This window comes from Lichenostomus cassidix, unplaced genomic scaffold (assembly GCF_008360975.1).
Source record: "Lichenostomus cassidix isolate B80296 unplaced genomic scaffold, HeHo_3.0 HiC_scaffold_79, whole genome shotgun sequence".
Taxonomy (NCBI): Eukaryota; Metazoa; Chordata; class Aves; order Passeriformes; family Meliphagidae; genus Lichenostomus; species Lichenostomus cassidix.
Window position 1 is genome coordinate 1 of NW_028148073.1, and position 13,493 is coordinate 13,493.

At 57.5% G+C, this 13,493-nt stretch overlaps 1 protein-coding gene across 1 annotated transcript; it reads right to left on the reverse strand.

The window, feature by feature from the left end:
- Positions 1 to 4,355: 4,355 nt before the first annotated feature.
- Positions 4,356 to 13,046, reverse strand: LOC146420115 (adhesion G protein-coupled receptor L1-like; the record flags this gene model as incomplete). Its single annotated transcript, XM_085048627.1, has 6 exons — positions 4,356 to 4,478; positions 7,500 to 7,668; positions 9,471 to 9,562; positions 10,468 to 10,534; positions 11,809 to 12,201; positions 12,943 to 13,046. Coding segments are annotated over 6 exons (948 nt in total), but the record flags the coding sequence as incomplete, so codon positions are not given.
- Between the last annotated feature and the right edge of the window lie 447 nt (positions 13,047 to 13,493).

The following is a 13,493-nucleotide window of genomic DNA, read 5'->3' on the forward strand; positions in this document are numbered from 1 at the left end:
AAACCACCCCAAAAACACCTCAAAAACACCCTAAAAACACCCCAAAAACACCCCAAAAACACCCCAAAACCAACACAAAAACACCCAAAAAACACCCAAAAACCACCCCAAAACCAACCCAAAAATCCCAAAAAACCACCCCAAAAATACCCCCAAAAAACACCAAAAACATCCCAAAAAACACCCTAAAAAACACCCCAAAAACAACCAAAAACCACCCCAAAATCACCCAAAAAACCACACCAAAAACACCCAAAAAACACCCAAAAACACCTCAAAACCACCCAAAAATCAACCCAAACACCCCAAAAACCACCCAAAAACACCCCAAAAACAACCCAAAACCACCCCAAAAAACACCCCAAAACCACCAAAAAACACCCCAAAACCACCCCAAATAACACCCCAAAACACACCCCAAAACCAACCCAGAAACCCCTAAAAAAAACCCCCAAAACCACCCCAAAAACCACCCAAAACCACCCCAAAAAATACCTCAAAACCACCCCAAAACAAACCCAGAAACCCAAAAAACCCCAAAAACACCCAAAAAACACCCCAAAACAACCCGAAAAACCCCCAAAACACCTGGAAACCCCAAAACCTCCCCAAAACCACTACAAAAACAACCCAAAACACACCTCAAAAACAACCCAGAAACCCCCAATAAACATCCCCAAAAAAGACCCCAAACACACCCCAAAAAACACCACAAAAAACAACCCAAAACCACCCCGGAATCCCCCAAAAAAACACCCTAGAAACCCAAAAAACACCACGGAATCCCAAAAACCACCCTAAAAACACCCTGGAATCCCAAAAAATCCCACCCCTAAAACACCTTCAAAAAACATCCCAGAAACCCCAAAAACCACCCCAAAAACCACCCCAAATCCACCCCAAAAACACCACAAAACCACCCCCAAAACCACCCCAAAAACAACCCGGAAACCCCCAAAACCACCCCAAAAAGCACCCTAGAAACCCCCAAAAACCACCCTGGAATCCCCAAAATACAGTCCAAAAAAACTATCCGGAACCCCCCAAAAATCACCCCAGAAACCCCAAAAAACACCACAAAAACCACCCCAAAACCACCCTGGAATCCCCCAAAAAAACCACCCCAGAAACCCCCAAAAACCACCACGGAAACCCCAAAAAACACCCCAAAACCCACCCCAGAGACCCCCAAAAACACCCCAACAAACACCACAGAAACCCCAAAAAACCCCAAAACACCCCAAAAACTGTAGTACTGGGGGTGGGGGAATCTGGGGAGGTTTTTGGAGTTATTTTTGGGGTTATTTTTGGGTTTTTTGGGGTTTTGGGGTCCCACCTGGGTGCCACTGTAGTAGCTGGGGTGGGGGCAGTTTGGGGTTATTTTTGGGGTATTTTTGGGGTTATTTTTGGGGTTATTTTTGGGGTTTTTGGGGTTATTTTTGGGGTTTTTGGGGTTATTTTTGAGGTTTTTGGGGTTATTTTTGGGGTTTTTGGGGTTATTTTGGGTTATTTTTGGGGTTATTTTTGGGGTTATTTTTGGGTTATTTTTGGGGTTATTTTTGGGGTCTCACCTGGGTGTAGTAGCGGGGCTGGGCACGGTTTGGGGTTATTTTTGGGGTTATTTTTGGGATATTTTTGGGGTTTCGGGGTCCCACCTAGGTGCCGCTGTAGTAACATGGGTGGGGAGGTTTTTGGGGTTGTTTTTGGGGTTATTTTTGGGGTTTTTGGGGTTATTTTTGGGGTTATTTTGGGGGTTATTTTTGGGTTATTTTTGGGGTTATTTTTGGGGTTATTTTTGGGGTCCCACCTGGGTGTAGTAGCGGGGGTGGGCGCGGTTTGGGGCTATTTTGGGGTTATTTTTGGGGTTATTTTTGGGGTTATTTTTGGGGTTATTTTTGGGGTTTTTGGGGTTATTTTGGGGTTATTTTTGGGGTCTCACCTGGGTGTAGTAGCGGGGGTGGGCACAGTTTGGGGTTATTTTTGGGGATTTTTGGGGTTTTTGGGGTTACTTTGGGGTTATTTTTGGGTTATTGTTGGGGTTATTTTTGGGGTTACTTTGTGGTTATTTTTGGGGTTATTTTTGGGGTTACTTTGGGGTTATTTTTGGGTTATTTTTGGGGTTATTTTTGGGGTTATTTTTGGGTTATTTTTGGGGTTATTTTTGGGTTATTTTTGGGATATTTTTGGGGTTATTTTGGGGTTTTTGGGCTTTTTTGGGGTCCCACCTGGGTGTAGTAGCGGGGGTGGGCGCGGTTTGGGGTTATTTTTGGGGTTATTTTTGGGGTTTTTGGGGTTTTTGGGGTCTCACGTCCCACCTGGGTGTAGTAGCGGGGGTGGGCGCGGTTTGGGGTTATTTTTGGGGTTATTTTTGGGGTTATTTTGGTGTTTTGGGGGTTATTTTTGGGGTTATTTTTGGGGTTTTTGGGGTTATTTTGGGGATTTTTTTGGGTTATTTTTGGGTTTTTTTGGGGTCCCACCTGGGTGCCGCTGTAGTAGCGGGGGTGGGCGTGGTTTGGGGTTATTTTTGGGGTTATTTTGGTGTTATTTTTGGGTTATTTTTGGGGTTTTTGGGGTTATTTTTGGGTTATTTTTGGGGTTTTTGGGGTTGTTTTGGGGTTATTTTTGGGGTTATTTTTGGGGTTATTTTTGGGGGCCCACCTGGGTGTAGTAGCGGGGGTGGGGAGGTTTTTGGGGTTATTTTTAGGGTATTTTTGGGTTTTTTTGGGGTCCCACCTGGGTGTAGCAGCGGGGGTGGGGACAGTTTGGGGTTATTTTTGGGGTTATTTTTGGGGTTATTTTTGGGTTTGGGGGTCCCACCTGGGTGCCGCTGTAGTAGTGGGGGTAGAGGGAGTTTGGGAAGGTTTTTGGGGTTATTTTTGGGGTTATTTTGGGGGTTATTTTTGGGTTATTTTTGGGGTTATTTTTGGGTTATTTTTGGGGTCCCACCTGGGTGTAGTAGCGGGGGTGGGCGCGGTTTGGGGTTATTTTGGGATTATTTTGGGGTTATTTTGGGGTTATTTTTGGGATATTTTGGGGTCTCACCTGGGTGTAGTAGCGGGGCTGGGCGCAGTTTGGGGTTATTTTTGGGTTATTTTTGGGGTTATTTTTGGGATATTTTTGGGGTTATTTTTGGGTTATTTTGGGGTTCCACCTGGGTGTAGTAGCGGGGGTGGGCGCGGTTTGGGGTTATTTTATTTTGGGGGTTTTTGGGTTATTTTTGGGGTTATTTGGGGTTATTTTTGGGGTTATTTTTGGGGTTATTTTTGGGGTCCCACCTGGGTGTAGTAGCGGGGGTGGGCGCAGTTTGGGTTGGTTTTTTGGGGGTTATTTTTGGGGTATTTTTGGGGTATTTTTGGGGTCTCACCTGGGTGTAGTAGCGGGGGTGGGCGCAGTTTGGGGTTATTTTTGGGATATTTTTGGGGTCTCAGGTCCCACCTGGGTGTAGTAGCGGGGGTGGGCGCAGTTTGGGGTTATTTTGGGATATTTTTGGGGTTATTTTGGGTTTTTCAGGGGTCTCACCTGGGTGTAGTAGCGGGGGTGGGCGCGGTTTGGGGTTATTTTGGGATATTTTTGGGATATTTTTGGGATATTTTGGGGTCCCACCTGGGTGTAGTAGCGGGGGTGGGCACGGTTTGGGGTTATTTTTGGGATATTTTTGGGGTTTTGGTCTCACCTGGGTGTAGTAGCGGGGGTGGGCGCGGTTTGGGGTTATTTTTGGTGTTATTTTTGGGATGATTTTGGGGTTATTTTTGGGGTTTTTGGGGTTTTGGTCCCACCTGGGTGTAGTAGCGGGGGTGGGCGTGGTTTGGGGTTATTTTTGGGATATTTTTGGGGTTATTTTTGGGGTCCCACCTGGGTGTAGTAGCGGGGGTGGGCGCGGTTTGGGTTGGTTTTTTGAGGTTTTTGGGGTTAATTTTGGGATATTTTTGGGATATTTTGGGGTCTCACCTGGGTGTAGTAGCGGGGGTGGGCGCGGTTTGGGGTTATTTTGGGATATTTTTGGGTTATTTTGGGGTATTTATTTGGTCTCACCTGGGTGTAGTAGCGGGGGTGGGCGCGGTTTGGGATATTTTTGGGTTATTTTTGGGATATTTTGGGGTCTCACCTGGGTGTAGTAGCGCGGGTGGGCGCGGTTTGGGATATTTTTGGGTTATTTTTGGGATATTTTTGGGGTCTCAGGTCTCACCTGGGTGTAGTAGCGGGGGTGGGCACGGTTTGGGGTTATTTTGGGTTATTTTTGGGATATTTTGGGGTCCCACCTGGGTGTAGTAGCGGGGGTGGGCGCGGTTTGGGTTGGTTTTTTGAGGTTTTTGGGGTTATTTTGGGGTTATTTTTGGGATATTTTGGGGTCTCACCTGGGTGTAGTAGCGCGGGTGGGCGCGGGCGGCAGAGGGTTTCAGGGCGCCCAGCGAGGTGCCAGGAGGTCCCCTGAGGCAGCAGCCCGAGTGCCGCAGGCACTTGCTGAGCTCCCGGTGCACCTGGGGATCAACCAGTATAAACCAGTAAAAACCAGTGACCTCCTAGTGACACCCAGTGACATCCCAGTGACACCCAGTGACACCCAGTGACATCCCAGTGAGCCCCAGTGACACCCAGTGACACCCAGTAACACCCAGTGACACCCAGTGACACACAGCTCAGCACTTGCTGAGCTCCCGGTGCACCTGGGATAAACCAGTATAAACCAGTAAAAACCAGTAAGGACCAGTGACCTCCCAGTGACATCCCAGTGACACCCAGTGACCTCCCAGTGACCCCTAGTGACACCCAGTGACACCCAGTGACACCCAGTGACACCCCAGTGAGCCCCAGTGACACCCAGTGACACCCCAGTGAGCCCCAGTAACACCCAGTGACACCCAGCTCAGCACTTGCTGAGCTCCCAGTGCACCTGGGGCAAAACCAGTAAAAACCAGTAAAAACCAGTAAGCACCAGTGACCTCCTAGTGACCTCCTAGTGACCTCCCAGTGACCACCCAGTGACCCCCAGTGACACCCAGTGACCCCTAGTGACCCCCAGTGACACACAGCTCAGCACTTGCTGAGCTCCCGGTGCACCTGGGGATAAACCAGTATAAACCAGTAAAAACCAGTAAGCACCAGTGACCTCCCAGTGACACCCAGTGACACCCCAGTGACCTTCCAGTGACACCCAGTGACACCCAGTGACACCCAGTAACACCCAGTGACACCCAGCTCAGCACTTGCTGAGCTCCCAGTGCACCTGGGGCAAAACCAGTAAAAACCAGTAAAAACCAGTAAGCACCAGTGACCTCCCAGTGACCTCCCAGTGACCTCGCAGGGACACACAGTGTCACCCAGTGACCCCCAGTGACCTCCCAGTGACATCCAGCTCAGCACTTGCTGAGCCCCCGGTGCACCTGGGGCAAAACCAGCATAAACCAGTAAAAACCAGTAAGCACCAGTGACCTCCCAGTGACATCCCAGTGACACCCCAGTGACCTCCCAGTGACCCCTAGTGACACCCAGTGACACCCAGTGACTCCCAGTGACACCCCAGTGACCCCCATCCACAGTCTGTGACAGTCCCAGTCCCTCCCAGTCCCTCCCAGTCCCTCCCAGTCGCTCCCAGTCCCTCCCAGTCGCTCCCAGTCCCTCCCAGTCCCTCCCAGTCCCTCCCAGTCGCTCCCAGTCGCTCCCAGTCCCCCCATTCATGGTCTCTGGGTCTCCTGTTGCTCTCCCAGTCCTTCCCAGTCCTTCCCAGTCATTCCCAGTGCCCCTCACTGGGGATTCCACACCCCTCCCAGTGCTCCCCAGTCCATCCCAGTCCCTCCCAGTCCCCCCATTCAGGATCTCTGTGATTCCCAGTCCCTCCCAGTCCCTCCCAGTGCTCCCAGTCCCTCCCAGTCCCACCATTCATGGCCTCTGAGTGTCCTGTTGCCTTCCCAGTGCTCCCCAGTGCTTCCCAGTCCATCCCAATCCTCTCCCAGTCCTTCCCAGTCATTCCCAGTCCCCCTCTCTGGGGATCTCTGGGGGTTCCACTCCCCTCCCAGTCCCTCCCAGTCCATCCCAGTCCCCTCCCAGTCCATCCCAGTCCATCCCAGTGCTCCCCATTCCTCTCCCACTCTCTCCCAGTCCCCCCCAGTCCCACCATTCATAGTCTCTGGGTATCCTGTTGCCTTCCCAGTGCTCCCCAGTTCATCCCAGTCCATCCCCATCCCCTTCCACTCCCTATCAGTCCTTCCCAGTCTCTCCCAGTCCCTCCCAGTCCCACCATTCATGGTCTCTGGGTGTCCTGTTGCCTTCCAGTCCTTCCCAGTCCTTCCCAGTCCTTCCCAGTCCACCTCACTGGGGATCTCTGGGGATTCCATTGCCCTCCCAGTCCCTCCCAGTGCTCCTCACTCCCTCCCAGTCTCTCCCAGTGCTCTCCCAGTCCCTCCCAGTCCATCCCAGTTCCCCCCAGTCCCACCATTCGTGGTCTCTGGGTGTCTTGTTGCCTTCCCAGTCCTTCCCAGTCCCTCTCACTGGGGATCTCTGGGGGTTCCACTCCCCTCCCAGAGCTCCCCAGTCCCTCCCAATCCCCTCCCAGTCCCCCCCAGTTCCCTCATTCAGGATCTCTGTGATTCCCACTGCTCCCCAGTCTCTCCCAGTCCCTCCCAGTCTCTCCCAGTCCCTCCCAGTCTCTCCCAGTCCCTCCCAGTCCCCCCATCCATAGTCTCTGGGTGTCCTGTTGCCCTCCCAGTGCTCCCCAGTCCTTCCCAGTGACCCTCTCTGGGGATCTCTGGGGATTCCATTGCCCTCCCAGTCCCTCCCAGTCCCTCCCAGTGCTCCTCACTCCCTCCCAGTCTCTCCCAGTGCTCTCCCAGTCCCTCCCAGTCTCTCCCAGTTCCCCCCAGTCCCACCATTCATGGTCTCTGGGTGTCCTGTTGCCCTCCCAGTCCATCCCAGTCCCTCCCAGTCCCTCCCAGTTCCCTCATTCAGGATCTCTGTGATTCCCACTGCTCCCCAGTCCATCCCAGTCTCTCCCAGTGCTCTCCCAGTCCCTCCCAGTCTCTCCCAGTCCCTCCCAGTCCCTCCCAGTCCCCTCATTCATGGTCTCTGGGTGTCCTGTTGCCCTCCCAGTGCTCCCCAGTTCATCCCAGTCCATACCAGTCCCATCATTCAGGATCTCTGTGATTCCCAGTCCCTCCCAGTCTCCTCCCAGTCCCTCCCAGTCCCACCATTCATGGTCTCTGAGTGTCCTGTTGCCTTCCCAGTCCTTCCCAGTCCTTCCCAGTCCTTCCCAGTCCCCCTCACTGGGGATCTCTGGGGGTTCCTCTCCCTTCCCAGTCCCTCCCAATCCCCTCCCAGTCCCCCCAGCACCTTTTTCTGGAGGGCGCAGTGGAAGAGGAAGATGAAGGTTCCTCCCCAGTGTCCCCCAGTGCCACCCCAGTGTCCCTTATTCCTGACCTCTGTGTGTCCCAGTCCCTCCCAGTGCCCTCCCAGTGCCCTCCCAGTCCCTCCCAGTCCCTCCCAGTCCCCCCCAGTCCCCCCAGCACCTTTTTCTGGAGGGCGCAGTGGAAGAGGAAGATGAAGGTTCCCTGCAGGGCGTTGCAGGCGGTGAAGAGTGACGCTGTCAGCAGCGACTCGCGGGTGACAAAGAGCAGCCCGAAGGCCCAGGTGAGCCCCAGCAGCAGCAGCAGCGCGATGGCGCCCAGCGCCCACGACCTGCGGGGAACTGGGTCAACTGGGAGCACTGGGAGGGACTGGGAGGGACTGGGAGGGGAGTGGAAACGCCAGAGATCCCCAGTGAGGGGGACTGGGAATGACTGGGAAGGACTGGGAAGGACTGGGAAGGACTGGGAAGGCAACAGGAGACCCAGAGACCATGAATGGTGGGACTGGGAGGGACTGGGAGGGACTGGGATGAACTGGGATGGACTGGGAGGGACTGGGAGGGACTGGGAGGGAAGTGGGACTCACTGAGGTCCTGAATGAAGGGACTGGGAGGGACTGTAGAGCACTGGGATGGCAATGGAACCTCCAGTGAGAGGGACTGGGATAAACTGGGGAGCACTGGGAGGGCAACAGGACACCAAGAGACCATGAATGGGGGAACTGGGAGGGGATTGGGATGGACTGGGAGGAACTGGGGAGCACAGGGAGGGGAGTGGAACCTCCAGAGATCCCCAGTGAGGTGGACTGGGAAGGACTGGGAAGGACTGGGAGGGCAACAGGACACCCAGAGACCATGAATGGTGGGACTGGGAGGGACTGGGAGGGACTGGGAGGTTAATGGGACACCCAGCAGCAGCAGCAGCAGCGCGATGGCGCCCAGCGCCCACGACCTGCGGGAGACTGGGTCAACTGGGAGCACTGGGAGGGACTGGGAGTCACAGAGATCCTGAATGGGGGGACTGGGAGGGACTGGGAGAGAGTAGGGAGCACTGGGAGTGGAGTGGGACTCACACTGTGATCCTGAATGAGGGGACTGGGATGGACTGGGAGGGACTGGGGCGACTGGGAGGGGAGTGGAAACCCCAGAGATCCCCAGTGAGGGGGACTGGGAAGGACTGGGAAGGACTGGGAAGGCAACAGGACACCCAGAGACCATGAATGGGGGGACTGGGAGGGACTGGGAGAGACTGGGACAGACTGGGAGAGACTGGGAGGGGAGTGGGTAACACTGGGGCTCACAGAGCTCTTGAATGAGGGGACTGGGAGGGACTGGGGAGCACTGGGAGGGCAATGGAACCCCCAGAGATCCCCAGTGAGAGGGACTGGGAGGGACTGGGAGGGACTGGGATGGACTGAGATGGACTGGGATGGACTGGGATGAACTGGGATGGACTGAGATGGACTGGGTTGGACTGGGATGAACTGGGATGAACTGGGGTGAACTGGGATGCACTGGGATGCACTGGGATGGACTGGGAGGGACTGGGAGGGACTGGGATGGACTGGGATGCACTGGGATGCACTGGGATGAACTGGAGTGAACTGGGATGAACTGGGATGGACTGGGATGGACTGGGATGAACTGGGAGGGACTGGGATGAACTGGGATGCACTGGAGTGAACTGGGATGAACTGGGATGAACTGGGAGGGACTGGGATGAACTGGGATGCACTGGGATGCACTGGGATGAACTGGGATGGACTGGGATGAACTGGGATGAACTGGGATGGACTGGGATGGACTGGGATGCACTGGGATGAACTGGGATGGACTGGGAGGGACTGGGATGCACTGGGATGAACTGGGATGGACTGGGATGCACTGGGATGCACTGGGATGGACTGGGATGCACTGGGATGCACTGGGAGCCCCAGCAATTCTGCCCCATTTCTGGGTCCCTCCCTGCCCTGTTTGGGGTCCCATTTGGGGTTTCCCCAGTTCTAGGATCCCATTTGGGGTGGGTTTGGGGTTTCCCCAGTTCTGGGATTGGATTTGGGGTCCGGTTTGGGGTTGGGTTTGGGGTTTCCCCTGTTTGGGGTCCTGTTTAGGGTGGGCTTTGTTGTTTCCCCACCTGATGCTGTCCAGGCGGCTGGAGTCAGGTTTGAGGGCAGCTGAGCTGCGCAGCATCTTGTGCAGAGTGACCAGCAGGAACACCAGAGTGACCTGGAGACCCCAGAGACCCTCAGAGAGACCCCAGAGACCCCAGAGTGATCTGAGGGACCCCAGAGACCCTCAGGGACCCCAGAGTGACCCCAGAGACCCTCAGGGACCCTCAGAGAGACCCCAGAGACCCCAGAGACCCTCAGAGACCCCAGAGACCCCAGAGTGACCCCAGAGACCCCAGAGACCCCAGAGACCCCAGAGTGACCCCAGAGACCCTCAGGCAGACCCCAGAGACCCTCAGGGACCCCAGAGTGACCCCAGAGTGACCTGTGGGACCCCAGAGACCCCAGAGACACTCAGGGAGACCCCAGAGTGACCTGTGGGACCCCAGAGACCCTCAGAGAGACCCCAGAGCCATGCTGGGACCCCAGAGCCACTGCAGGACCCCCACCCCAGACCCGTGGGGAGACCCCAGACCCATGGAGAGATCCCAAACCGGCAGGGAGACCCCAGACCCACTGCAGGACCCCCACCCCCAGCACCCCATGGCGCCCCCCAGCTGCACCCCACAGCTTGACCTGCAGACCCCTGGGGCTCCCCAGCCCCCCGGGAGGGTGACCAACGTCCATCCCTGCATCCCAAAGACCCCCAAAGACCCCCAGGCTCCCCTCAATGCCCCCCCTGGCTCCCCAAAGCCCCCCAAAGCCCCTCATAGGAGGATGACCAAGGTCCATCCCTGCACCCCAAAGCTCCCCTAGCCCCCCAAAGCCCCCCAGGCTTCCCCCAAAGCCCCTCAAAGCCCCCCAGGCTCCCTCAAAGCCCCCAGGCCCCCCCAGAGCCCCCAGGCTCCCCCAAAGCCCCCAAATCAAACCCCCAAAGCCCCCAGGCTCCCCCCCCCAAACCCCCACCCCCCCAAGCCCCCAAAGCCCCTCAGGCTCCCCCCGAAGCCCCCAGCCCCGCCGTACGAGGATGACGAAGGCCACAGGGCCGATGAAGCTCCAGATGAAGTAATTGTCCACCCGCAGCCAGCACCTGGGGGGGGCGGGGCTTCGTCGGGACACGCCCACCGGGAGGACACGCCCACCAAGAGGACACGCCCACCGGGGAGGACACGTGCCATTGAACTGACCACGCCCCCATCACGCAGACCACGCCCCCATCGAGCAGACCACGCCCACCCAGGCAAAGCCCCTCCCCCAGAGCTCATTCCCAGCTGTGGCCCCGCCCCTCCTTCAAGCCCTGCCCCTCCCTCAGGCCACGCCCACAGTGCTTGGAGTTACACCTGGTCAGTCCTGGGGGGAAGCCCCGCCCACAGCCACACCTTGGCCACACCCTGACCACACCCAGGACACACCCTGACCACACCCCATCCCGTCCATTCACAATAAGTCACTCCGATGAGGAAGCCCCGCCCACAGCCACACCCAGGCCACACCCTGGCCACACCCTGGCCCTGCCCCATCCCCTTCGTTCACACCTGGTCACTCCCACTGGGGAAGCCGCGCCCACAGCCACACCCAGGACACACCCTGGCCACACCCAGCCCCACCCAAGCCCCGCCCTATCCCCTCAATCACACCTGGTCACTCCCAATGGGGAAAGCCCCATCCTGGCCACACCCCAGCCCCGCCCAGGCTCCACCTCAGCCCCGCCCCATCCCCTTCATTCACACCTGGTCACTCTCAATGGGGAAACTCCGCCCCCCAGCCCCACCCCAGCCACGCCCAGCCACACCCTGACCGCTCATGTCTGGTCAGTGCTGTAGCTGGTCACTCCTAGTGAGGAAGCCCCGCCCCTGGCCACACCCTGACCACACCCTGACCACACCCAGGACACACCCAGGCCACACCCTGGTCACACCCTGACCACACCCCAGCCCCGCCCCATCCGCTCATGCCTGGTCAGTACTGTAGCTGGTCACTCCCAGTGAGGAAGCCCCGCCCCTCGCCACATCCTGGCCACACCCTGACTACGCCCCAGCCACACCCCGGCCACACCCTGACCACACCCAAGCCCCTTCATTCACAGCCGGTCACTCCCAGTGAGGAAGCCCCGCCCCCTGGCCACACCCTGACCACGCCCTGACCACGCCCTGACCACACCCCAGGCCATTCACAGCTGGTCAGTGCCACAGCTGGTCACTCCCAGTGAGGAAGCCCCGCCCCCAGCCCCGCCCAGCCCCGCCCAGCCCCACCCTCACCACACCCTGACCACACCCCAGTCCCACTCTGGACACACCCTGACCACACCCAGGCCATACCCTGACCACACCCCAGCCCCTCCCTGGCCACACCCCCTCCGCTCACGCCTGGTCGGTGCCGTAGCTGCGGTGGTCCACGGCGGCCGCGACGGCGACCACGACGGCCGGGAAGCAGTAGCCACCGGCGTAGTAGTACTTGCGGCGGGCGGGGTCGCTGTCGAACACCTCGAGCAGCAGCAGGTACAGGTGAACTCCCTCCAGACACAGCCACGAGAAGGACGCCAGGAAAAAATAGTGCAGCAGCCCCGCGAAGATGGGACACGCCACCTGAGGGGACAGTGTGGGGACAGGGTGGGGACAGCTTGGGGACAGTGTGGGGACAGTCCCTGACCCACTGAGGGACCCACAGCAGGTACAGGTGAACTCCCTCCAGGCACAGCCAGGTGAACAATGCCAGGAAAAAACAGTGCAGCAGCCCCGCGAAGATGGGACACGCCACCTGGGGGGACACGGACAGGGACAGTGTGGGGACAGGGACAGTGGGGACAGTGTGGGGACAGTCCCTGACCCCCTGAGGGACCCACAGCAGGTACAGGTGAGCTCCCTCCAGGCACAGCCAGGTGAACAATGCCAGGAAAAAACAGTGCAGCAGCCCTGCGAAGGTGGGACAGGCCACCTGCCATGGGGACAGCTGGGGGACAGGGACAGGGTGGGGACAGCCTGGGGACAGCCTGGGGACAGCTTGGGGACAGTCCCTGACCCACAGCAGGTACAGGTGAGCTCCCTCCAGGTACAGCCAGGAAGAAATAGTGCAGTAGCCCCGCGAAGATGGGACACGCCACCTGCCATGGGGACAGTGAGGGGACAGCTTGGGGACAGTGTGGGGACAGCTTGGGGACAGTCCCTGACCCACAGCAGGTACAGGTGAACTCCCTCCAGGCACAGCCACGAGAAGGACGCCAGGAAAAAATAGTGCAGCAGCCCCGCGAAGATGGGACACGCCACCTGAGATGGGGACAGGGACAGGGTGGGGACAGGGACAGGGACAGGGTGGGGACAGTCCCTGACCCACAGCAGGTACAGGTGAGCTCCCTCCAGGCACAGCCAGGTGAACAATAGTTCACCTGGAAAAAATAGTGTAGCAGCCCTGCGAAGATGGGACACGCCACCTGCCATGGGGACAGTGTGGGGACAGCTTGGGGACAGTGTGGGGACAGCGTGGGGACAGTCCCTGACCCACTGAGGGACCCACAGCAGGTACAGGTGAGCTCCCTCCAGGTACAGCCAGGTGAACAATGCCAGGAAAAAGTAGTGCAGCAGCCCCGTGAAGATGGGACAGGCCACCTGGGGGGACAGCTTGGGGACAGCTTGGGGACAGTGTGTGGACAGGGACTGCACAAAGATGGGACAGGCCACCTGCCATGGGGACAGTGTGGGGACATCTTGGGGACACTGCAGGGACAGGGACTGTGCGAAGATGGGACAGAAGGCCACCTGTGATGGGGACAGTGGGGACAGGGATAGGGACCGCCCAGAGATGGGACAGGCCACCTGTGATGGGGACAGGGACAGCGTGGGGACACTGTGGGGACACTGCAGGGACAGGGGCTGCTGAAAAGATGGGACAGGCCACCTGCGGGGACAGTGTGGGAACACTGTGGGGACACTGTGGGGACAGTAGGGACATGGATGGGGACACGGACAGGTGTGCTGGGGTGGTCCTGTGGGGGTCCCAGGTGTGCCATGGGTGTGTCCATGGCTGTCCCAGGTGTTCCCTGACCTGTCCCAGGT